The sequence below is a fragment of the Leguminivora glycinivorella genome, chromosome 16, assembly GCF_023078275.1.
Source record: "Leguminivora glycinivorella isolate SPB_JAAS2020 chromosome 16, LegGlyc_1.1, whole genome shotgun sequence".
NCBI lineage: Eukaryota > Metazoa > Arthropoda > Insecta > Lepidoptera > Tortricidae > Leguminivora > Leguminivora glycinivorella.
Genome location: NC_062986.1, coordinates 2,930,301 through 2,956,068, shown reverse-complemented (window position 1 = coordinate 2,956,068; position 25,768 = coordinate 2,930,301). Strand labels below are relative to the sequence as shown.

Genomic DNA, 25,768 nt, shown 5'->3' with positions numbered 1-25,768 from the left:
CCAAACTGAGCATCATTTAATCTTACATATTTGTCCAATTGTGTGTTCAACAGGCCATCGAATACCCTTGCTACAATGGTAGCCAGCGAAATAGGTCGGTAGTTGTTCTTGTTTGATACATCACCCGTTTTATTTTTGACAATAGGTATAACAATTGTTTTTGTCATGAGTGGAGGCAGGTACGAGTGACATATACACAGATTGAAGAACATTGCTAGCACTCGAGGCAGGTGAGACCCAGCAAACCGCAGGTGCTCAACACTGAGACGGTCATGACCTGGGGATTTACCCCTTTTCATTTCCTTTAGTACGCTAGCTACGTCACTAGCGCTAAAACGTACCTGAGGCTTGGTCCCCGTTTCATCAGTGTTAAGCCCCTGCAGCCCCCGGGCCCCACCAGCGGCGGCGCTGTTAGGTTTCACATTGAAATGATTCATAAACATGTTAGCAACACTTTTGTGATCCGATATACCATCAACACTGACAGAGAGTCCAGGCTTAGAATCGAGTTTTTTTGTGACTTTCCAAAAACTCCGAAAATCATTGTTTTTATGGTGTGCAGCAAGCAAGTCCATCTTTATTTGCTCTTGGTGTTGTTGAACCCACCGAAGCCTAGATTTAAATATTTTACGGCTATAGCACATAGCGTCATAAATAGGTCCACTGTTAGGTTTACCGTACACAACCCAATCCTGGAATCGAGCTCTGGCCTCTCTGTGCGCGCCACCAACATGCTTATTCCAACCTATAACTCTCTTTTCGTGTCGGCGACCTTCTGTGACAACTTTGCTGTATAAAGATGCTTCACATAATGACGTTACTATTTTGAGATACAGGATGTCAAGTATTTTACAATGATTAGCATTGTTTATACAACAACCGTCACAACAGCCACCCAATTCAGGAGGGAAATCAATAATTTTAAACAGCTCATTACATTTGTAAGTGTATTTCCTAGTTTCTTCCAAAGTTCTTTCCCCCAGATAAAACGCTTTCCGTTTAAGCCATCATTATCATTTAAATTACATAATAGCTTAGGTCTAATTAAATTAAAATTACATTTAATTATGAGGGGGTAATGATCAGAGCAGTACACATCATAATCAATGCAAACGTCAACAATCGTATCCCACCCGGCCGTCGTGGTTACGCAATGATCCAGCCATCTCTTAGATCCGTGTGCTTCACTTAGGTAGGTATGTGCACCCGAATCTAGGCCCAATTTACATATATCGACACAAAACCAATTTTGTTCCAAACAGAAACTAAACAATTCATCATAAAACAATTCGCCCGGATGAGCATTAAAGTCACCTAATATGTACACAGTTTCAATGCTATTTTCACTTATTATCGCGCTCATTTCACTCATACATTGAACGAAATCCGACAGGTTGTCCACACTGTTAACCGGCATATAAACGGAAAATATTATAATTGGCCTATCACTAGTCATTTTTGGTGACAAGATTTTTTTAAGAATTACAATTCTATCAGCATTATTTGTTACCAACTGTTAAGTTTTTTTTTTTGTTCAAATGATAACACATAAATTCAATTACAATTTCTAGACTTATTCAAATAAAGCTGTTGTCTGCTTATGCGTCAAAAAAAGGTGGGTTCCAACGTCGGCTATGCCATGTAGAACAAAAAAAAAAACATTCCAGAAAAAATGCAAAAGGATGACCTAATTTACGCATTGATCCGTGATCGAGCATACGATGAATTAATATCATGTGAACAATATTTTAAGGTCACCTTGTTACCAAGCTACCTACTGGCAACAAAACCTAAAACTTTTTGCACAATAATAAAGTTGTGAAATAAACACAAAAAAGATAAGTCTCGGTGGCAGATAATGATTGCAACAGCCTCGGTTAGGAAAACTTACAGGCAGGACGAAATAAATTATTCAAATGAGCTCATATTATGAAACACCGGTGAAAGATTGGTTCTAGTCTTCGTTATTATTCATTTATATAATATACGTGTAGAATCAAATATTAGCACAGAATATATAATAGTACAAGTACAGAAGGCCCACTGCTTTGATGTTCACAAAATGCCGCCTTTTAAATGCCTACAAAATTCTAACAAAGAAACGAGCCGCACGTGCGCAGCGTCGGACGATAGGGCTGCCTATGGATTAAAACGAATTAATACTCAGATAAAATGTTATACTATTATATTTCAGTCTTGGGTATTTCTAGGTATATATACAGTATATATATATTTTTGTTTAAGTTCCAACATCACAAGCCTTATTGAACTTTACCGTAGGACTTAATCAATAGTAGATCTGTGTAAGATTGTCCTATTTTATTCATGATGTCTATTTAACTAAGCATTATTAGCCATTAACACGCGGACATCGCATATAAAACTTTTAAAAAAACTCGCGAAGTAAAGTAACAATAGCAATTGCGAACGTGCGTTCCGTGAGAATGCGCGCCACCCCTGATTAGGCCGCGAACTCGCGGCCGCCAGCATGTACTTGTAGCGCGGCGATAGAATCGCGGAGTGAGCCGCCCCTGATATTAGTGAAAGCGGTACAAGGTCAATGAAAGCAAAACGCAGCATATGGGAGTTGTTTACTCGAACTTACCTCGCATCGTAGCCTCTGGATATTGCCCTTTTTCCTGTCGTACCAGTACACCAAACCCACGTTCGTGCCCAGCGCTATGTAGTCACTCACAGCGTCCACGCAAGTTAAACACAGTTCACTGGAAAATATACCCGTAGACATACGAGGTGGAATTAAATTCAAAATGTGGGTGCAAGGTGTCCATTCGCGCACAAACGCATCTTCAGCGCCGCTCGTTACTTCCATTATGACTAGGTTATTGCTTCACTGATATGCTAAAAAACTAAGCAAATATGTGCAGAGTAACATCGTAGGTTTGATTATTTTTTTATTTTATTTATTGAAAGAAATTCCTGTACTGTGCAGTCGAAGTTGGTTTTGACTACTTTTGACACTGACGTTTTTTGCAATACTACCAACAATACCAAAACTTTTCTGACGAAAAGGTTGCCAGCGTTAAATTAAAAATGAATCGATATCGTACCGGTTGACTTGAACGCCCTATGCCCTGTTTCAATGAGGCCAACTTTGCCAACCAAACTGTACACTTGTCATTTTCTTGTCAAGCTGGAGCACCCTCAAGGTCCCAGCTCATAACTTATTTTATTTCAAAGTAATCACACGAAATGGCTGATACGGCTACTGAAATTCCTATAGCCATCGAGGAGGGTGTGAGGGAAGCAGTGAAAAATGTTACAGACCGGCCACCATCGAGTATTGAGGGCGTCGCGATTGCCTACTTAAGTTTAGTTATTATGGCTATTTTGCCGATATTTTTCGGATCATTTCGTTCTGTGAAGTACCTAAAAGAGCAAAAGGTGAGTCTCAGATATTATATTGTGTAAAGTGTAGCGATTTTATGTCACTTTCACTTTGTTTACTTGAGGTCCAATCAGGTCACCGCACGTTGACTGTCCTGGCGCCGTGGCATATGCTGGGTCACGCTTGTTTACGCGGAGTCCGCATAAATAACTTCAGAACATCATGTCTCTGTTAAATATAGCTCTTAACCCAAATACGCCCACTAATGTATGAATTGGACAATTTTAGAACTTGTTTGCTTACAAATTGTATTTCATTAGTTTAACACACTTGGAAAAATATCTTTACTTGTCCATCAATAGAGGAATTAATTAGTTTCCTCATATTTTGCAATTTCCTTATGCACATGTATTTTTTTTTATTGGGAATTTCTATACAGTCATGTAATGTCATGGTAAATTTGTTCCAATTTTCTCTAATGCTATTCATATCAGTGATATGTATATTTTTTTCTCTTTTACTCCCTTTACTTTGCTTCGCTTTACTGTTTTTATTTCCATATTTTACAGTACATTTTAATTAGGTACCTAATGTATTAAGGCATGTTTTATCACAGTCATAATCTAAATGCATGCATATATAAGTAATTAAAATTAACAGTTATTATTATTATACTTACTAATATTAAAAAGTAAAAAACAAAAACAAGTCACGAGGGTTTACTGGTGAAACCCGATAAGTTGAGCAAAATTGGTTTTTTAAATTCTAACTATGTGCAATTTCCACAATGTTGTTATTTCAAGGACAAATTATCTCCATTTATCGGGTTTCACCAGTAAACCCTCGCATTATCATATAAATTAGTTGTTGAGTCCTTTATGGTAATTTCCAATTTTCTAAACACTGAACAAAAAATTGTTTTAACATAGCATCTGGTCTCAAAATTTCACAAGAATCAGTTGAGAATTGTGACCTGTTGAGGACATCAGGAGTATCAGGACATACAAAAAGTCAATAAAGTTAAACCATAGACCATTATAGCTTGGTCAATTAGTACTGTTATTTTTTTTCACCATAAAATGTTTCCATCGCCTAAATAAATATACCCTCTTGCCGCCCAATGTGCAATAAGATGTACATTACAATTCATTGGAATTTTAACTTTCATGTGAATAAATAAAGTAGCATTTCTTTTGTCTCTAAAATTTTTCGAACAAATGAAACTCAACTTAATTTAAAATGCAACTAGGATCAAAATTTTCTGGCAAAATTTTTATATCCTCGTAAGGATACAATTTGGACTTTATTCGTAGGGGATAAGGCATACTACAGTTATAATAATGCATCTAACATTACATGATTATATCAGTAATCAGCTAAATTGCCTATAATCTAATGAGTCCTATTATGCAATTATTGGACTTATACTTTAATCACTGAATCATTATCTTTTGCTGTGGAGATGTTTGTATCTAATACCTTTATCTCTATTCTTACCTTTGTACTCGTCTGTGCAAATGTTAATTGAAATGTCAGAAACTTCACTGGAATTATGACATACATACAAGTACTTAACTCTTATAGAGGTAGGGCCATCAAAATTGTTGCCAATTTGTCTGGAGATTTACTTATTACTTGGAATATGACGTTTTTGCCATATTATCTCAATAATGACATGCATTTGTGATTACTGAAACTTCTGAAAATAGTAAAAAGGGAAAAAAAAACTGTCTATAGAATGAATATTTAATTACAGATACTACCATTGCAAAAAAAGTTGCAATGTCATCATTATCTTGTACAACAAGCTCTGGGGTTCTGTTGTAGATTCCTGCCTCCTAGCCTTATCTTGGGCTTCCTCATGGCCCAAGAGAGGCTGGGGTCTACTTTTACAACAAATCCCAAGACTTGGTGTGGACACTACTTTTACGAAAGCGTACCTTCCAAAGTCCATCCGTGAATGATATTTCGTATGCAAAGTTTGAAAACCTTATTGGTAGGAGCCGGGGTTTGAACGCCGTGCCCTCCAGATTGTAAATAGTACATTACAATACAAGTGCGGGAAAGAGGAAGTTCCAAAAGAGTGGCAATAAATTAAACACGACCAAGGAAGTTTAAGAATTGACTTCTAAAATGACTGCTCCATAAAGTATGTGTATGTTTTTTTCTCAGGAATCAGGTGAGCGCGCAGAGACGATGTCAAACAAGGACGCCCTGATGTTCCCTCTCATCGCGTCGTGCGCTCTCTTCGCTCTCTACGTGTTCTTCCAAATCTTCTCCAAGGAGTACATCAATCTGCTGCTCACCGGCTACTTCTTCTTCCTTGGAGTGCTGGCTCTGAGTCATCTGTTGAGGTCAGTATAAGTTAAGTTTTTAAAATTAAATGGCCTCAGTCCATTGGTGGGACTATTTTGCCAGTGTCGAGGTGATATAAATAAGCTAATTGTTTTTGATTTTGGTACGGTAAGTACGAGAGTGTACGGTAGTTGGCACTTGTAAATGGATAGCTAGATTTGGACGTGGACTATCGGCCGTTGACGGCAAAAAAGTGGCTAAACGCGTTTCGAGATTAATTCTTCATCAGCGTCTCACAATAACATTAGTTTACTGCATAATAAGCTATCGATATTACACTTTAAACAACATTAATGAGCAAAAGAAGGAGAAATTATTCACGACACGATACCGTTAAGATGGCGTTCGAACCGAAAGTCCAGGTTAGTATAAAACTCTCCCTTAGGCACTCAAGGCACTGGTACCTCCAAAAACGCTGTCGGCGCTAGAAATGAACAAAATATAGTCGCTCCCGTGTAAATAAAAGAGAGCGAGCGCTCAGCGACGAATTATAACTCGCTCGCCCTATCATCGCGTCTTTTTATTTACTTATACATGGGAGCGACTATCTGTTCGTTTTCCCCTCACTAGCTCGGAAACACGTGTTTTGTCCTTTAATACCAGCGGGTAAAAACGCATTTTATCCACTAGTGGGTAAAGTAATTTGACCTTGAATAAAGTCAAATTAACTGCTTTAAAATTTATAAAAGTAGGTGAATCTAGTAATAAAGATGATTTACCACCTGTAGAACGTAGAACTACTGGAAGCAGTGATAAACGCATTTATTGCGTTGTAGTTTCCTCGCTATAGTGAGGGGAAAAGTTTTGTGTTACACTCGGGTGCAAATGTATTTTACTTCTCATGTGTCAAAAAACTCGCAAGTTCAGGATTCTATTCTCAAACTTCAGAATCCTTTCACTTGCTCGTTTTTCAATTCCACACTCGGCGTTAAAATACAACTTTGCCCCCTTGTATAACAAATAACTATTATATTGCCGATAGTTCATCGCACACTCGCTATTGGTGGGAAGACTGGGAAGTATAACAGTGCATGTAACGGTTTTTAAACATGTGAGGATATATACTGAAGTGCTTATCTAAAGTCGCCGTCAATAGAATTTGTGAACAATGTAAACAAACCTTGTAGTCAAAATGTCTTTAATTTCCATTCTAACTCATCAGATACTGACTAAATCCATGTGTTATTTAATCAATTCATCTCACATTATGATCCTCAACCTTCAAAATAATAAAATTGTGCTAAAATATTGATATTATTTTATATAATGGTTTGTTTACATTGTTGACAATTTCTATTGACAGCGATTTTAGAGATGGGTCGTTATTTTCGGTAAATGTTCGATATTTGGCAAATTTTTCAATATTCGTTTTCGGACGGATAGTTCGGTTACATTGCGGAATATTTACCGTATAAACAATAATACATTGTGCAACTTGGGGTGGAGCGATTTAAAGACTCGAGTTTGCAATATTCTTACGCCCCGTTACACACAATGTTTTTCATCACTCTTGCAATATAAAAAAAAAATAACAAGTTATATACAGTAGTAGAAATTGTCCCTAGGGAGAAAGATTTTTCTATAACTCTCGCTCGGCCTACATGCAATTGCAAAATAACGGTTAAATGTGAGCAATTAAAGTCGTATTGAATAGTACGTGTTTTTCAGATGATTGCAGGTTAAGTAGTAGGTATAATTTTAAAATCATTAATTTATCAAAGACGTCGCGTTTATCGCCCTTCGGGTTGCGATATCGTACGTGCAGTTCGCGTAATGATATAATTTCAAGTTGCTGTTCAATTAAATGTATAAGAGCGGCTTAGGCGCTTACAAATATCTAACAAAGCTACTATTTTTAAGGCGTTTATGCATCATCTGACTTAGGGACCATCCCCACTCAGGCGACGCATGTCCTGAAACGCGACACGGACGTCAGCGACACGCCGCCCGGATGTAATTTAAAAAACGTCTCCTCAGTACATTTTGTATAGGAAGGACGCGCGAGGGACGTCGCTTGGCGCGCACTGCCTGGGGGCGCGTCTTAAGTCGTCGCGATGTTGCCCGCCCGACATACGATATCGAAATACAATATAGGTATTATATACATGAAAATGAATCATGTTTAGAAATACACGAATAGATGGGTTTGCGTGTATATAGTGAAAGTAATCTGCACTGCACCGTAACCTATTATGTTTATTATTATAATAACAATTACAGAAATATTTCTATTTTATTTACGCACAGTCAGTTGCAAAAGTGGGCCAGACAACTTGCTGAACGTCAACCGAAAAGTTAAAATGTAAGGGGAAAAAAATCACATCATCGTTTCCAATCTTTGACGACCGGTCTGGCCTAGCGCGTAGTGACCCTGCCTGCTACGCCGCGGTCCCGGGTTCGAATCCCGGTAAGGGCATTTATTTGTGTGGTGAGCACAGATATTTGTTCCTGAGTCATGGATGTTTTCTATGTATATAAGTATTTACATATTATATATATCGTTGTCTGAGTACCCACACACAAGCCTTCTTGAGCTTACCGTGGGACTCAGTCTATCTGTGTAAGGCACTGGTCCCATCGCGAGGTAGTAAGCTATGAGCTATCGGCTATAAAAACGAACAAAAGATAATCACTCCCGTGCAAATAAAAGAGACACGGCGATGTTTATAGTTACTCGCCCAGCATGAGCTATCAAAATAGCCGTGTCTCTTTTATTTGCACGGGAGTGATTATCTTTTGATCGTTTTATAGCCGATAGCTCATAGCTTACTAGCTCGCGGTGGGACCAGTGCCTAAGAATGTCCTATAATATTTATTTATGATGACGCACCGCGCACGCCACATTCTCTTTTTTCTTAGAAAGACATTTTTTCTGTAATCTGAAATCTGACATCTTCTGTATTCTCCTATTCTGTAGGTAAGGGTTCTAAATATATACGTGTACCTTAGATATATATTAAATACATGCTGTACTACTTTCGTAATCAGGCGTTGGATGAGCGGGTCGTCTCAACACAGGCGCTGTAAGCCTAAAGAGAAGTCCCAGCAAATTGTATAAGCATATGTTATTATTTAAATAAAGATATTTTTCATTTTTTCATTTTTTTTTTTTTTAAGTCAGATATTTTTGAACACTTCGCCTGTTTGTCCACTTCTGCTGCATCTGAATTTGAACTCTTAACAGCTGTAATAAGGTCCATTCTAAGTTACTACTTTGTAACTAGGTCAGGTATTTTCTAACCATAAATAAATACTAGAGCAAGAACCATAAATCTTGTTAAGAAATGTATGTCGTCTTTCTTTAGTTCAATACAATTATGTGAACAGGGGTTGACCTTTTCTGACCTAATCTAATTAGTATTTGTCCTTAGAAGGTAAATAGGTTTAATAATTACCAATATTTTTCTTTACGAAACACCTAAATCAGAGGTTCTCAATAAGTTTGTACATAGCCACGTCAGCAAATTTTAATTGATCCTATTTTGTTACCAACATTTAGTGATATTATAAGTCGACTTTCGTAAGATATATACAGGATAATTGTTATAATTAAGAAAGTATAGAGAACCTTAATGACCAAATAAACTTATTAAATCTCAATTCATGAAATAAATCTTGGTAACAAAAAAGGAATTAAAAAAAAACATCACTTTTTCCTTAATTTTTGTACAAACTTTTCGAGAACTGCTGAAATGTTAGTGACATTGACTAGAAATGACCTTTGTCAAACAAGGTAAGATTATTTTCATAATGGATAGTTTTATTTGTAAAGGCACAGAATATATAATAGTACAAGTACAGAAGGCCCACTGCTTTGATGTTCACGAAATGCCGCCTTTTAAATGCCTACAAAATTCTAACAAAGAAACGAGCCGCACGTGCGCAGCGTCGGACGATAGGGTTGTCTATTTATTAAAATGAATTAATACGTACTCAAATAAAATGTTATACTATTATATTCCACTCTTGGGTTCTTTCTAGGTATTGTATACAGTATATTTTTGTTTAAGTGCCAACATCACAAGCCTTATTGAACTTTTCCGTGGGACTTAATCAATAGCAGATCTGTGTAAGAATGTCCTATTTTATTCATGATGTCTATTTAACTAAGCATTATTAGCCATTCACACGCGGACATCGCATATAAAACTTAAAAAAAGACTCGCGACGTAAAGTAACAAAAAAAAGTGCGAATGTGCATTCCGCGAGAATGCGCGCAATCCCTGTTTAGGCCGCGAACTCGCGGCCGCCAGCATGTACTTGTAGCGCGGCGATAGAATCGCGGAGTGAGCCGCCCCTGGTAAAGGTTAGGTCTTTAGAGTAAATTAAAACATATTTTCCTTTAACCAGTGCTTGGACACTCTCCCAATCGAGCTATTTCGGCAACGTTCGGCTCGCATTGCTACGTAGCAATTATTAGGGTCGGTACTACGACAGATACGATCATTAAATAAATAAATATTGGGGACACTTTACACAGATCAACTTAGCCCCAAACTAAGCAAAGCTTGTACTATGGGTGCTAAGCGACGATATACATATGTACTTAAATAGATAAGACATACTTATATACATAGAAAACATCCATGACTCAGGAACAAATATCTGTGCTCATCACACAAATAAATGCCCTTACCGGGATTCGAACCCCAATTAACTACCTACTTGATTTTTGACAACCCTAAATAGTCGAAAGGGACTGCTGTGCATTAGAAATCGACAACACGGTTCGACCCTGAACCTCACTAGGTACGACAAATCAATATCACCAAATAAATTTACTCTTTAAGCCCCTCTAATAAATCTCATTCTCCCACAGCCCAATCATCTCGTTCCTGGTACCCGCTTCGGTACCGAACGTGCCGTACCACATCCACTTCACTCGCGGCGAGCGAGACCAGAAGACTGACATTGTCAACTACAAGTTCACCAGCTATGACGTCATCTGCGTCTGCATCTCACTGTGTCTGGGAGCCTGGTACCTGTTCAAGAAAGTAAGTAATAATATAATATTGGGGGACACCTTACACAAATCAACTTAGCCACAAACTATGCAAAACTTGTACTATGGAGTGCCAGCCGACGATAACTTATATACACAGAAAACATTCATGACTCAGGAACAAATATCTGTATATTCATCACACAAATAAATGCCCTTACCGGGATTCGAACCCAGGACCGCGGCTTAGCAGGCAGGTTCACTACTCACTAGGCTAGACCGCTCGTCAAAAAAGTACCCACCCGCTTCGCTGTAGAGACCAGAAAACTGACATAGTGAAAAACAAGTTCACCAGCTATGACGTCATCTGCGTTTGCATCTCGCTGTGTCTGGGAGCCTGGTACCTGTTCAAGAAAGTGAGTACCACACTTCGCTGTGGAGACAAGGGGCCCAATTCTCAAAACTGAAAGTTACAAGCGTAAATTGTAACTGTAATTTACAAGTGGTAGTCAATATAATATGACAAGTTGGAAAGAGACTTTCGCTTGTGACTTGTAACTTTCAGTTTTGAGAAATGGGCCCCTGAAGTCTCATATAGTAGTATTATAAGTTGATAACTAAAGTTTATGAAAAAATATTCCTTGGAAAATAAATGAAAAATCTATACCTTCATTTGAGTAGATTTTTGACACTCTTAGGTTTTTAAGACATATCAGTGAAAGAACATGAGCTAAAAAGTCGTCTTACATTTTAAATGTTTTAAAATAAAATGTGTTACGAGGTGGTGGTAAATGTACTTTACTCATATCTACAAGATCAATATTGACTCTCCTGTCTGATTTCCAAATTATACAAACTATACATTTACAATGGCGTACTTGAGTTTAGACAATCGGACAGATTACATTTATTAATTCCACCATATCTTCCTCAAAAGAGACTAGGACACTTGACGTTTGATGCGATCTATAACAAAATTATATTTCTAACAAGCTTTATTTCTTCACAGCATTGGATCGCCAACAACCTTTTCGGCATTGCGTTTGCCATCAACGGTGTGGAACTGCTACACCTGAACAATGTGGTCACCGGCTGCATTCTTCTCTGCGGACTGTTCCTGTATGACATCTTCTGGGTGTTCGGGACTAATGTCATGGTCACCGTTGCCAAGTCCTTTGAGGCTCCTATCAAACGTAAGTTCTAAAATAAATATCAACGAGACATCCTATAATAATGTGGTGAATGGTTGCATCTTTAACTGTTCCGATATGACATTTTCTGGGTCTTCACACTCTTCACCACCAATTACATGTTAGCAATTCTTTAGACCTTTACAATTAGGATAAGTAAAATAATTAGTGGCCAATTGGCCATGGCCTGACCATGTGTGAGGCATAGCCAACAATATGTAAGGACTAAAACTGTATCAGTTAAATATACTCATCATGCAGCCTTGATTTAAAAAAAAAATGGTATGAAAACCTCAGATAAAAAATCTCTCAAATCGACGTTTCATGCTTCTCTTCTTTTCTCCAATCAAAATAGTGATGATAAAACTAGGTATCTGTATTGGACAGTTTTGTTTTTTGCAGTCTGTTCACTTCGAGATACCTACGCGCCTTTTCAAAGGCTCCGGCGAATCTGTCTGTACTAAGAGTAATTTAGTTTTTTGTCCACAGTGGTATTTCCGCAAGACCTGCTAGTGAATGGTCTGAACGCGTCCAACTTCGCCATGCTCGGCCTCGGCGACATCGTGGTCCCGGGCATCTTCATCGCGCTCCTCCTCCGCTTCGACAAGAGCCTCAAGCGGGGCTCAGAGTTCTACTTCAGAGCTACCTTCTCCGCTTATATACTAGGGTTGTTGGCTACGATCCTGGTGATGCACGTGTTTAAGCACGCTCAGCCGGCGTTGTTGTATTTAGTGCCGGCGTGCTTGGGCACGCCGCTGGCTCTAGCTTTACTACGGGGTGATATACATGCGCTCTTCAAGTAAGTTGCCCTGTATTATGAACTGTCACTGTTATATAATATCATGGGGTTGTTGTCCTCCGCTTCGACAAGAGAAGAGTTCTACTTCAGAGCGACCTTCTCCGCTTATATACTGGGGTTGTTGGCTACGATCTTAGTGATGCATGTGTTTGCGGGCGTTGCTGTATTTAGTCTATGTCAGAGCTCCCTTCTCGGCTTACATACTAAGTTCTAGCATATAGTCCATGTTATTTAGAACTAAAATTTCACCACCGCCTTTACTCCCGTGGGTGTCTTAGAAGTCGACTATAGGAGTGAGTGTGTGTGCGTTTAATTGTGTGTGGGCGATGGACTAGCAACCTGTCACTGCAAAAACTTGAGCAGTTTCTTGTGCTCTGTCGACCTCTTTTGAAATGTATATGTCTCTAAACATAGCGCAATGGAAACATGAATTAATTGAAACTCTTGTCCACAGTTACGAAGACCAACCCGCCCTTGTAGAAGAAGACACCAAGGCAAAGAAGACTGAGTAAGAAGCACAAACCATGGCAAGCGCACATACCAATTACCAGGCCTCAAACTCACGGTAGCGTACACGACCACAGAGTAGTAATTTTGTACATACTGTTTCAATGCAACATATTAGACGAATCAATGCACAAAGTTTATGCAGCTAGGTTGGAGTTCGAGTAGCTCTTTGGAACAATTCATGACTTGATTGACTTTTTTTACTGTCTCTATGTTATCAGTCGAGCTTTTAGTTATGTCATTCGAGGTATTGCCACATAAAAAATGGAACATATATATTGCAGGAACGGACACATAGTCAAAAGGTGTCATTTACTCTATATTAAAAATGGAATTAAATATAATTAAATAATTTATACAAAAATGTTGCCATGTTTAAGCATTTTACGTAAAAACATGACAGATACTAAAAGTGGCGCCCTCTTTTTTTTCAAATATGTGTTCATAGTTCTGATTGACAGAACACAATGTCGAGTTCTTATCTAACCTAACAGCATTTTTTACTGTGTTGTGATTTTTTTCTTTGTAATCTGCATTCTATGTAAATTGAAGACTTACTAAAAATTTAATTATGACAAAACGAGGGTTTAAGTCTTCCTTAACTCTTTAAATTGGACCTTAAGGTATAAAATTGAAATATTTAGACTTGTATAAAGCTAAAATGGCTACTGTGACAAACAGCCTCTTAAACGAGTGTATGAATTTACATGACTAATATTCGTCATTTAGTAAAATATTGCATTTGATGGTACCGGGTTCAAAACCTGACCAAAATGTGTGACATTAACTATAACATGAGCCCGTCCTCGACCTAATATTATTATTTACAGTTTTAAATGGTCTAAAGTAATAATTTTACTCAATTTGCCGAGAATCAATAGACAATTTAAATCCTATTATAAAGGTCACAATGGCATTTTCTTAACTTTTGCACTTACAACTACTTGATATTTGTTAACAAACAGTATAACAATTTGATACTTGTTATTCTGTATTCTAGAACACCTAATATATATCTGCCCAACGTTGGGACGAGGCTGGTTATCTTCCGCATAATATCTTCCAGTGTGGGAGTGTTTAAGGCTAAGGGAATATATAATATATAGCCCGTGCTGTGGGCGGCCGATCGTTATATCCGCCAGTTCATCAAATTCCTAGGAATTTCGTGAAAATCATTGATTTTTCTCAACGGTTTTGGGAGGCAATCTGTTGATCGCGACTACCGTAAAAATAAACTTTTATTTCACGATCTGACGGATTTTAGGATCGGCCGCCGACATGCATAGTTTACTTATAGGTTGTAATAAATGTAACTTGGTGTTTCCCTTCTGTACACTTTTTATGTCCTTCATTTATAATGTGTTTATATACGTCTTATTTATAAATATTACATAGTTTTATCTCTTTCTTTATGCTAGGTGTAAGAGAGAGACAAAACATGGGTTAATAAATATGAGACATTCTTTGTTAACGAAATTTGATATTTTTGTGTTGTTTCATGCAATTAGATTAAGTTTATTTTTGTTACGATCTAGTTTTCAAATGATATATATTATTTTTGTATTTCGGGAGTTACCAATAGTCACAATTTGTTTCTCGTGAAACGTATACTTCGCACTGGCAACCCTGGGGGTGCGTTTTCGAAAAAAAAAAATAAAAAAAATATCGCAGCGAATCAATGCAGACAACATTCCGAAAAAAATCGTTAAACGCACTCTAGATAATAGTTGACTGTAAGTACTTACGCAGTATATACTTTATATGTATGATAAATGTGAATATTTTTGGCCTTTTTATGGACTGTAAGTGACCGGCCACACCAGAGCGTCGCGTGTCTCGGGGCGCGCAACGGGCGTCCGCGCCACGCCGCTTCAGTGTAATTCAAAAAACGCCTCCTCAGTACATTTTGTATAGGAAAGACGTAAGACGCGCCCCAGGTGGCGTGGCGGCGGCGGGGCGCGCGCCTTACGTCCTTCCTATACAAAATGTACTGAGGAGACGCTTTTTGAATTACACTCAGGTGGCGTGGCGCGGACGCCCTTTGCGCGCCCCGAGACACGCGACGCATAAGTGGGAACGCTGCCTTAGAATTCCAAACGATGTAAGCGTGGGGTGACGGATCGCCGAATGATGAAATGTAATAAAATACGTCAATATATTTTGTGTTTTATTTAATAAATACATTTGTAGATATAAAACTTATTTACAAAAGGACGACATAACAGATTAGATTGACTATAGGTTCACCTTAGTGACCTTAGTATAATTACTTGGCTGGCGCGATAACCCAAAATTAGTTTTGGCCTCTAACAGAAGAGTATAAGTCTATATACTTAATCTAACATTATTAACGCCTATTTCATAGACTCGCGCTCTGTGTAAGTGAGTAGTGAGACTGGAAGTAGACAGCAGTTGTAGTAGTAACTCTTTATTGTATAAAAACACATAAAAAATAACATACATTGAGATACAGCTTAGTTCGACTAAACATTTTTTTGGCAGTGACCGAAATTGAAAACATTCCTTCGCCAAAGGTCATACAATTATCAAGAAATTCCGTGAAGTCTAATACTTATTACTATACTTTGTCAAACAAGTCTGTCAGTAAATAAGAACAAAAAAAACTATATGCATCCTTTTCTTTAGGGTGCTATAGAAAAGGATACCTATAGTTTTCTTTGTTCTTATTTACTGACAAGACTTGTTTGACAGAGTATACTACTTCACTAGCTCATCGACCCAAAAAGGATCTTGGCCTCCGACACAAGAGATCGCCACTATGCCCTATTCTGCGCCAATTATTTAAAATTATTACTAACTAGCATTTGCCCGCGGCTTCACTCGCGTTAGAAAGAGACAAAATGTCTCCTGATGTCACTCTCCATCCCTTCAACTATCTCCACTTAAAAAATCACGTCGATTTGTCGCTCCGTTTTGCCGTGTAAGACGGACAAACAAACAAACGCACACTTTCCCATTTATAATATTAAGTATGGATTATCAATTTTAATATTAAACCTAGCTTAACATTTATATTGATTTACGTAGGCAAGTTGTTGTTGATAAGCCCTAGACCCGTGCACTCGATCGTGTTCTGGCTGCCGTGTGGGTGTATTTCGAACTTCACCTGAAATTAAGAAAAAGTAATATAAAAAAAAAAACCTTTTATTGGTTGGATGATGCAGATTTTAGAAATGAAATAAAATCGAACTTTTTTTTTTACAAGATGTTTAATATTTTACGTCAAAAATATGACAGTTACGTCGAAAGTGGCGCCCGCCTTTATATTCTACAATTTTATATCGCAATTTTTTTTAGCTTTTACTCACGTGACAAGTTTGTCAATGTCTACAGTCTGACCAAACAATTAAAATTTTGAAAAAACCCCCGACCGCGACATATTGGACCGATTTTCATAAAACATGACTAAGAACACTCCCGACTAACTCAGCTTTCAAACAAAAAAAACTAAATCGAAATCGGTTCATCCGTTCGGGAGCTACGATGCCACAGACAGACAGACAGACGAACGACAACTACAAAACCGCATACATCCAATACCTCAGTTTTTTCTTCTATATATAAGGTAGTTGTTTCTTCTATCTAAATCTAGTTCTTCTATCTATAAAGTCTAGAAGGGCTAAGAGGCGTACCTTAGCCAGCATTTCTGCGATGTGTATGGCGGTCCTCGTGTGGAGCGTGACTTCTCCTACCGTCACCGACGACGTGCCTTCCGCCAATGCCATGAACAGAATCACTTGGTCCTGAAAATGTTATTTCATATATCAAGTCTGACAAGCCAGTTCCGTCAGAAGGCAAATAAAAATTGTAGGCGCGAATGTTTTTTGATATATTTAAAACTAGCTTTTTCCCGAGACTTCGCTCGCGTTAGAAAGACACAAAAAGTAGCCTATGTCTGTCACTCTCCATCCCTTCAACTATCTCCACCTAAAAAAAATCACGTCGATTCGTCGCTCCGTTTTGCCATGAAAGACGGATAAACAAACAGACACACACACTTTCCCATTTATAATATTAGTATGGATAGTATAGTATAAGTATGGATCGATAAACTTGTTTGATCGGCTATATGTATACTTGAAATCGCAAACGAGACTTAACCGCGTAAAACTTCGTTTTTAAAACTAACTTCTCCGACATTTTGAACATGCCGATTGTCACCGGTCTTCTGAAAATGTCGATATCAACTTTCAACAAATTCCGAATCTTACTCGAGAAAAGTTTATAGTTTTTGAAGTAAATTAGTGCACTATCTTATTACTACCACTTGCACTACCTACCTGACAGTATTGGTCGAGACACCGAACTCACACTATATTTGCCAGAGTAAAGTGCTAGTTAAATCCAACATAGAGTCTGGCCTCTGAATTCCTGTCTTGTCTTAGCGTGGAAAGCTGAGCGTCTCCACCTAAGAGCAAAGGAGATCTTTCAGTCGCCCGGCGGGTCGGGCCAGATACCGCCGGGAAGACAGTGCGGTGGCGGATCTGTGTCAGCTACAAGCCGATAACTGGGCCATTTTTTTCAAAGTTGTCCACCCCACTTTTTTTGTAACATGGGTATTTTTTACGCGATTCATACTCACAATAGAGAGCTCTTTCGATCCTGATAGGAGAAAAAAAATGTTTCAAGATTTCCATACATTTTTTCGAACCTTCCATTCCGTTACCGCCATACAAAATGTATGAAAAAATGGTAACGGAATGGGAAAAAAACCTTGGGACACTTTTTTTCTCCTATTAGGATTGAAAGAGCTTGCGATTCTGAGTGGAAAACGCATAAAAATTTCCAAATACATAAAATAAGTGGGACAACTTTGAAAAAAATGGCCCAACTGGCAGGGAGCGCAGGATCGGGATAAGTGGCGTGCTCTCGTTCGGGAGGCCAAGATTGTCTTTGGATTGCAGAGCCATATTATTAGTTTACCTGACAGTACTGGTCGAGACAGGCTCCAGCGTCGATGTCCGCCCGCAGGCGCCGCGCCGCGTCCGCGCCCGCCGCGCGCGCCTCAGCGCCCCGCCGGCCCAGCGCGTCGCTGCCCAGCACGTGGCCGGTGGACGTGGTGCACGTCAACCTGACCGACACCAGTTACGATGGATACTAGCTAAACACTTTCAACGCTAACTACGTTTACGTACCTGAGGCGTAAAATACACAGAAGCAAATATTAATGCCATCTAACCGAGCGTCAAAAGTGTAACGCCATCTAGACCACCATACCTTTTTCTCTAGGGCTTTGAGGTACGTTTTTTTCTTAGACTTTATCTGTCTATACGGAGTTACATATGTCTTTGACGTAGTCTAGTGTAATCTAAGAATAAAGAGTAAAAGGTGAAACTTTGATGATTGAATTAATTCTTGGCGTGAATAGGACAAGCGGAGAAGAAATTTACAATACACAAATCAGACCACATTTTTTTAAGTTTTCCCAAATTAAAATACGATTTGCTGTTCACATATAGCTCAATAGAATTACAGAATACAGAATCATTTATTTGTCCAACACTGGTGTACATAAGTTGTTGCATTACATTTCAGTTCAGTTTCACTATGTGGCGCCTTACCACATACAAATTTGAGAGCATGTATGTCAAAATATAAATTAATAATTACCTATATAATTATATTCTACATAATCACAAATCTTTATCATCTAAGGGACCGTCCACACTCAAGAGACGCATGTCCGCCGACGCGGAACGGACGTCAGTGCAGACGTTTTTTAAATTACATTCAAGCGGCGTGGCGCTGACGTCTGTTCCGCGTCGGCGGACATGCGTCTCTTGAGTGCGGACGGTCCCTAAGAATTGTTTTATAGAGTAAGTAGTAACTCTTTTGAGCTAACAACAATTTTAAGGCATTTTTAAACTTGTTAAGATGATGTACAACTTTGACATTCCGATTCAGAGTTCAAGTTACTGGCACTGTCGAGAAATATGACTTGTATTTACATTTAAATACAAGTCATATTTCTATCCATTCATTCATTCTATCCATTATTAAGTATTTTATATCCATTGATATAAAATACTTTGGCAAAAAGATTACACGCGGCATGGAAATATTAGTCTAATCAGACTTCGGCAAAAAGCTATAGGTACGTCGATCTACAGCGGATAAACGGTTCATAAAATGTTAGAAATCAATAAAAAGTATCATAAAAGTACTTACAGCATGCCATTGCAGTTGCCGATGGCGATCCGACTGTCCTCCTTGTAACAGTTGATGGTGGTTTCAGCTACTGATCGCAGTTCTTGCTTCGCTCCTTCTGCCATTTGCTGCGCCATCTATTGCAGAAAAATATACAAATTTATACAAGATATACATATATATATCGTTGTTTGAGTACCTGCAACACAAGCCTTCTTGAGCTTACCGTGGGACTTAGTCAATCTGTGTAACAATGTCCTATAATATTTATTTATACACGTTAAACTTTAATAACAATAAAATAAATAAATATTGGGGACACCTTACACAGATCAACACAGCCCCAAACCACAGTATAATAAAGAGTACTATCGTACAGTATGGCCACTCCCGCTCCCCGCTGAAAGTGCCGTCCACCCCCTCTCGGTTACCTCACAGTTACCGCCTGTCAAAAACGCGAACTATCGACCTGTCATATCTCACTCATACAAGCATGGTACGCGTTCACCTATACGAGCTTAGAATGTGTACTAGGAACGCGCCTCTTTCATATATTTGATCGCCAGTGTCCGAGGTGTGCCCAGACTAAGCAAAGCTATGAGTGCTAAGCGACGATATACATACTTAAATAGATAACTTTGATTGTATGAGTAACACCTGTATCGATACTTATAGTACACAGTACAGTCCATAACTGGTTCATTCATTGGTTAATCTGTCACACTACTGACTGTAGTAAGAGCTGTTCATGAACGGTCAAGAAGGGAAAATATAAATAATAAAGATTTTAAATAGGATTTTCAACAACAGCCAATAATAGTAGTAGTGTAAACTAATAAGCGCTGGTGGCCTAGCGGTAAGAGCGTGCGACTTTCGATCCGGAGGTCGCGGGTTCGAACCCCGGCTCGCACCAATGACTTCTCAGGAGCTTATGTGCGAAATGTCATTTGATATTTGCCAGTCGCTTTTCGGTGAAGGAAAACATCGTGAGGAAACCGGACTAATTCCAATAAGGCCTAGTTACCCTTCGGGTTGGAAGGTCAGATGGCAGTCGCTTTTGTAAAAGTGCCTACGCCAAATCTTAGGATTAGTTGTCAAAGACCCCAAGGTCCCATGAGACGGCAAATGCCGGGATAATGCAAGGAGGATGTAGTGTAAACTAACACTGATAGGCAGGACTCCGGCCACGAAACTGGTGCCTGTGACTCTGTTGACACTGCCGGCTCCGTCAACGTGACGCTACGGAACCTTAGCACTGGACTACTCATCAGTTCAGAATACGTGTCTAGATAGAGAACATTTGGTTCTAGAAACTAAAAGGTTTGGACACAGTATAATAAAGAGTACAGTATGGCCACTCCCGCTTCCCGCTGAAAGTGCCGCCCACCCGCTCTCCGTTACCTCACAGTTACCACCTGTCAACAACGCGACCAGTCGACCTGTGTGGCTTAATGCACGGCCAAGCGGTGTCCGACCCTCTAAAACGGTACGATGCTGTTGACTTACCCAGACAACCAAACATTGTAAATAATTCGTTCAGTAGTAGTAATAGTTTTAAAAAAACCGGCCAAGTGCGAGTCGGACTCGCCCACCGAGGGTTCCGTACAAACTTTCTTTCAAACTACCTAGTAAAAATAATCTCATATTTTCATATAACTCTAATGACTTGACTAGAAGACAAAAGTATAGGCACTAATGAGTATTATTGTGCATCTCCCGGTCAATTTGCTAACTAATTTGCGCGACCTGGTTTTTCAGGGATAATTCTTTATAATGTTAACCGATTTAAACAGTTTTTACTTTATTGGACAGAAGATGGTTTACGTAACATCTCGTATTAATTTGAAGTACGATATACATCCGCAAGGGTGGGTAAATTGAAAGTAAAAATCTGAAAAGTTTTTTGTGAATTAAAAAAAAAGTATTCAAAATACAAACACGATTATATTTTTCCTGTAATATTTAGCATAAAACCAATGTTTACTAAAATTTTCATAATTTTTCGTCGGTAAACTTCGGAGATAAGGGGGGGGGGACGGGGGACGGTATTTTTTTTTACATTTTCCTTCAAAATTCTTTTTTTTTCCACAACAAAAAAATTATAAAAAATAGCTTATTTACGTTCAATTTGAGCTCTTTCCAATGATACCCCACTTGACCTAGTAACTTGAAATTTACAGTTTGCCCCCCTTTCATTTTGGCCATTTTCTACAATTAAAATTAATATATTTAAAAAAATTATACTTTCTATTTGTAGAGGTTTACAATGTTCATAACTATTCCAAATTTCAAGTTGATAGCATTAGTAGTTCTCGAGATATTTAGGAATGTGACAGACGGACAGAGTCGCACCATAAGGGTTCCTGTTGTACCTTTTTGGTACGGAACCCTAAAAAGCATGTAATATCTTTGGTTTTTTTTGTGTATATTATGTTGTTTTCCATAATTTTGTTCATGTTACCTGTCGTGATTGTTTTTCACCGAATAGTTTAACCGGAAGACCAGCGCTGGAAGTCGCCAGCAATATGCTGAGGTTAAACCATTTCGTGGCACCTTCTCGTTTTTGTATGTTCTAGAGATGGGCCGAATACGGACTTTGCCGAATACGAATATTCGGCCGAACATTCGGTTCAGCTGTTACCGAACAGAACATATTCGGCCGAATATTCGGTTCCGCCATATTTTAAATCCTGGCTTAGAGTTAAAAACTTTTCAATTAAATTAAATTAAAATTAAATTAAAATTCATTTATTTCAAGTAACGAGGACTCATACAATACATAATAATTTCATGTTCCTGTAATTTAGTGCTAAAGAAAATTTAGATTTTTGTTTCTTAAGCTACGTTATTTTGACCTTTTTACATAATTATTGTATTATACTTATATTTTAACGCATTTTATCTCCCTTTCAACATTCTACCAACCGTAGAATGCTGAAATAGGATGTCATTATGCGATGAAAAACGAAACAACTTACGCTACTTATTTACTTTGTTTATTCGGTAAATATTCGGCAATGTAACCGAACTATTCGGCCGAATACGAACATTGAAAAACTTGCCGAATGTGCCGAATACCGAATATTCGGCCCATCTCTAGTATGTTCCTATTTGTAGTATTTTTCTCTTTTGTGTGTTTACGAATAAAATTTATTCTATTCTATATCTCACGCACACGAGCTTAGACTGTGTGCGTAGGAATGCGCCTCTTTCTTATATTTGTTCACCATTGTCTGAGGTGCGGTTTGGAGAGGCCGTTCAAATGTTCACTTTTTTCTCAAAATTATTGTAATTTTCCGCAAGGTTCTCACTATAAAGTGTACACAGAACTCGTATTAACTACAGTGGCCGACACCCTTGAAGTAACTAAACTTACACTGATAGGCAGCACTCCGGCCACGAAGCTGGTGCCTGTGACTCTGTTCACGCTGCCCGGGTCCGTCAACGTGACGCTGCGGAAACTGCGCACCGGGTTCACGTTTATGGTCACCGCGCCGCCGCCTTTCGGGAAATAACTGGAAATTAAATAAATATATGAATTTATTAGTACTAGAATGGACGAGACTATGAAATAGTGTATTACAGCCGTTCTATACTTTTTCTTAAAAATTCTGCACACAAAAAATACAAAAAGATGGTATTTTAGGCTTACTTTATTTACAGCTACATATATTTTAACCAATGTTTAAAATCTTTAAGTTTCAGGGTTCGAAAATATCCGATATTTATAATAAATATCAAAATATCGGATATTTATGATATATATCGGATATATATCAACTTTGATATATATCCATTTTGTATGGAAGGCATATTATTATTTTGTTGCATTATTTATGAATACCACTTTAGATAAGGAAAAATCTACTAAAAAACATAACATTTAGTAGAAAAAGAGTAACAAACACATAAAAACTATATTTTTAACAATGTTAAATTTTTTGACCATTTTTGTATTGCATTAATTATAAAAAAAATGATATTATATCGGATATTTATTTATATCCATTGATATATATCGTCGAACCCAGCTGGATATATATCCGATATATATCGGATATATATCTTGATATATATCCATTGATATATATCCTCGAACCCTGTTAAGTTTACAGTTGCTTTTCTTTAAATGGTCAAATGAGACGTTCTTGAAGCTGATTAGTACCTAATGTCAATCATTTGTGAGTGTGTTTAGTACAACGTCCCACTTTGTCGGTTACCATTAAGGCAAGATTTACTTGTAACTTTATATGAATAAACTGACAATGCGGCTTTATAGCAATCCACAAAGTGGGACGTTTTCCCGTGCACACATTTTATGAGATATTACCATAGTTCACAGTTGTACTAATTACGGCTAAAATAATGTTGTAATTAATACCTTAGTACATAAACATTTTTTCCGAGTAATTAGTACGATTGTGAACTAGGGTGACGATATTTTCGTAAATTACAAAGTACGACTCACCCTCTCCTATGAATAGTCATCCCAAAGTCCGCTCCAAACTGCCTCAAGGCATGCCTGAACACTTTGTCCATGTAGTCTATCTGCGGAGCCATGTCTGCATTGGTGCCTCCTCGGAAATCGAATGTAACGGGGCCGTCGGCCATTAGGGCACAGGGTAGGGACACTTGGAGAAGCAGGCTGATGGATCTATAACAGGATAATGTTTGAGGTGCAATGATTTGTTGATGTGACGTCCAATGATCCAGCTTGGGACGGTTGGAGGCCTTGGTCACTTTTTTATTATTATAAATGGGCTGGCCACAGACTAACCAAGGGCATGGCCTATGATGGAGTGAGCTCGCAGTTAGGATGTTTGTTAGGCACAAATTTAGGAAGACATAAACATGCAAGGACACTGTCAAGAAAAAAGCTAATATACAGTAACTATAAATTGCAGAGATCTAGCCAACCCTGTAAAGAACTTGTTTGCAAAAGGGTTAGTTGACTCTACAGCTTGCTCTACATTTGTAACTATGAAAATAATTAGATCAATTATTATTTAATTTCAGAAATTTATTTAAAACCATTACCGTTACCACCATTACTGTGTGGTGACGGGTTAAGAATTCACCACCCCCTTTCTTCCCGTGGGTGTCGTAGAAGTCGACTGTGGGATATGGGTTAAATTGTGGCGTGGGCGAGAGGCTGGCAACCTGTCACTGCAATGTCACAATTTGGATTTCTTTCAACCCCTTTTTGCCAAGAGTGGCACTGAAACTTAGTAGTCCATGTGCTCTGCCTACCCCTTTATGGGATACAGGCGTGATTATATGTATGTATGTATTTAAAACCATACCCAGCTGTCTGAGGATCAGCAAAGTATTGACCACCTCTAATCATTTTAGGAGAAAATTCTACTTCTGTAGATCCAACTTCGGCTCCTTTTGTCTTGGCGTGACACATTTCAGCAACTAGTAGGATTCCTATAAAGAAATAATGTAATTTTACTACAAGATTATTTTTACTCAGACCTTAGAAGTACAAAAAGTATGGTTAGAAAGCAGAGTAAAATATATCTTGGCAGACACTAATTTTGTCTACTTCTCTCTTATATCATAGCAGAATTATTGGTAGATGATTGTAAAAATTATACCTTTGCAATGCTGAGCGGCTAAGCCAGGCTTACTTCGTCCAGCTCGTATCTTCGATATTCTTACAGGAATTCCTAGTATAGCACTTAAAGATATTGATAATCGTAGTATTTGTCCTCCCTGGAACATATAAAACAATTGATCAGTATCAGAAAGTAGACAGATGTTTCACTTTGTAAACCTAGAAAATATTGAAAATGTGTACATATATTTTATATATTCTTACCCCTTCCAGTATGCTGCCATCTATATCTATGAACTCAGACATTGTTTACAGTGGTTTAAAATATGATTTCTTTCACAAATAACTGCTACGATTAGGTTTTTAATGAAAACAGTATTGATACTATTGATAACCCTAACACCGGGTCTCGGTACCATTGACAGTTGACACTGACATTTGAGTATAGCCAGGTAAAAAAACTTTAAAAAGTTAGTTACTTCCGTGGTAGTTTTTGACGTGATAACGTCTAATAACTCGTTACTACGGGCAGCATGCACGAAAAAGATGACGTCATTGTCCCGTTTCGCAATATAGCTTTAGCGCCATCTATTGGCGCGCGTTGGAACTAAGCGGCTGATCGATGCGCTCGGTATGGTTATAGCGTGTGGCCTGAGTAAAGCACCACAGCTGGGACAGATGGCGCGCCCGTGTGTTGTTCTCGTTAAGCTGAGTTTAGACCAGCAAGTTATTGCTGCAAGTTTTGAGACGCAACTATAGGTAAGAGTGAGTGGCAAATATCTGCATCTCTTTCTAGCATATACTTCTGTCTCAAAACTTGCAGCAATAACTTGCATGTCTAAACTCAGCTTTACAAAATTAATTATTTTAATTTATACGACTTTTTACAGAACATATCCCG

At 38.2% G+C, this 25,768-nt stretch overlaps 3 protein-coding genes across 4 annotated transcripts in view; 1 reads left to right on the top strand and 2 right to left on the bottom strand.

The window, feature by feature from the left end:
- The window catches only part of LOC125234571 (WD repeat-containing protein CG11141), a 39,284-nt gene extending 36,307 nt beyond the window's left edge, over positions 1-2,977 (bottom strand). For both annotated transcript variants that reach the window (XM_048140863.1, XM_048140861.1), the window contains exon 1: positions 2,606-2,977. In XM_048140863.1, coding sequence (XP_047996820.1) covers positions 2,606-2,830 — 225 coding nt within the window. In that variant the 5' untranslated portion in view covers positions 2,831-2,977. The remainder of the gene's footprint in view (positions 1-2,605) is intronic.
- Positions 2,978-3,133: 156 nt separating this feature from the next.
- Positions 3,134-14,845, top strand: LOC125234572 (minor histocompatibility antigen H13). The gene is made up of 6 exons (XM_048140864.1): positions 3,134-3,402; positions 5,519-5,700; positions 10,521-10,695; positions 11,653-11,836; positions 12,323-12,632; positions 13,087-14,845. The coding sequence occupies exons 1-6, from the start codon at positions 3,211-3,213 to the stop codon at positions 13,142-13,144; spliced, it is 1,101 nt and encodes a 366-aa protein (XP_047996821.1). The 5' UTR covers positions 3,134-3,210; the 3' UTR covers positions 13,145-14,845.
- Positions 14,846-16,036: 1,191 nt separating this feature from the next.
- On the bottom strand, positions 16,037-25,295 carry LOC125234394 (RNA 3'-terminal phosphate cyclase). Its single transcript, XM_048140616.1, has 9 exons — positions 25,132-25,295; positions 24,908-25,025; positions 24,611-24,737; positions 23,776-23,961; positions 22,684-22,822; positions 19,329-19,444; positions 18,084-18,231; positions 16,793-16,903; positions 16,037-16,266 (listed from the first exon to the last, which is right to left on the bottom strand). The coding sequence occupies exons 1-9, from the start codon at positions 25,171-25,173 to the stop codon at positions 16,180-16,182; spliced, it is 1,074 nt and encodes a 357-aa protein (XP_047996573.1). The 5' UTR covers positions 25,174-25,295; the 3' UTR covers positions 16,037-16,179.
- Positions 25,296-25,768: the final 473 nt, after the last annotated feature.

What these genes read in the sequence shown, in the direction of transcription:
- LOC125234572 (XM_048140864.1), top strand. Translation starts at nt 3,211, where the DNA reads ATGGCTGATACGGCTACTGAAATTCCTATAGCCATCGAGGAGGGTGTG. An exon ending in CTTTGAGGCTCCTATCAAAC is followed by an intron (nt 11,837 to 12,322) that starts GTAAGTTCTAAA and finishes TTTTGTCCACAG; the next exon opens with TGGTATTTCCGCAAGACCTG. An exon ending in GATATACATGCGCTCTTCAA is followed by an intron (nt 12,633 to 13,086) that starts GTAAGTTGCCCT and finishes TCTTGTCCACAG; the next exon opens with TTACGAAGACCAACCCGCCC.
- LOC125234394 (XM_048140616.1), bottom strand. Translation starts at nt 25,173, where the DNA reads ATGTCTGAGTTCATAGATATAGATGGCAGCATACTGGAAGGG. An exon ending in AGCCGCTCAGCATTGCAAAG is followed by an intron (nt 24,738 to 24,907) that starts GTATAATTTTTA and finishes ATTTCTTTATAG; the next exon opens with GAATCCTACTAGTTGCTGAA. An exon ending in ATGACTATTCATAGGAGAGG is followed by an intron (nt 22,823 to 23,775) that starts GTGAGTCGTACT and finishes TTTAATTTCCAG; the next exon opens with TTATTTCCCGAAAGGCGGCG.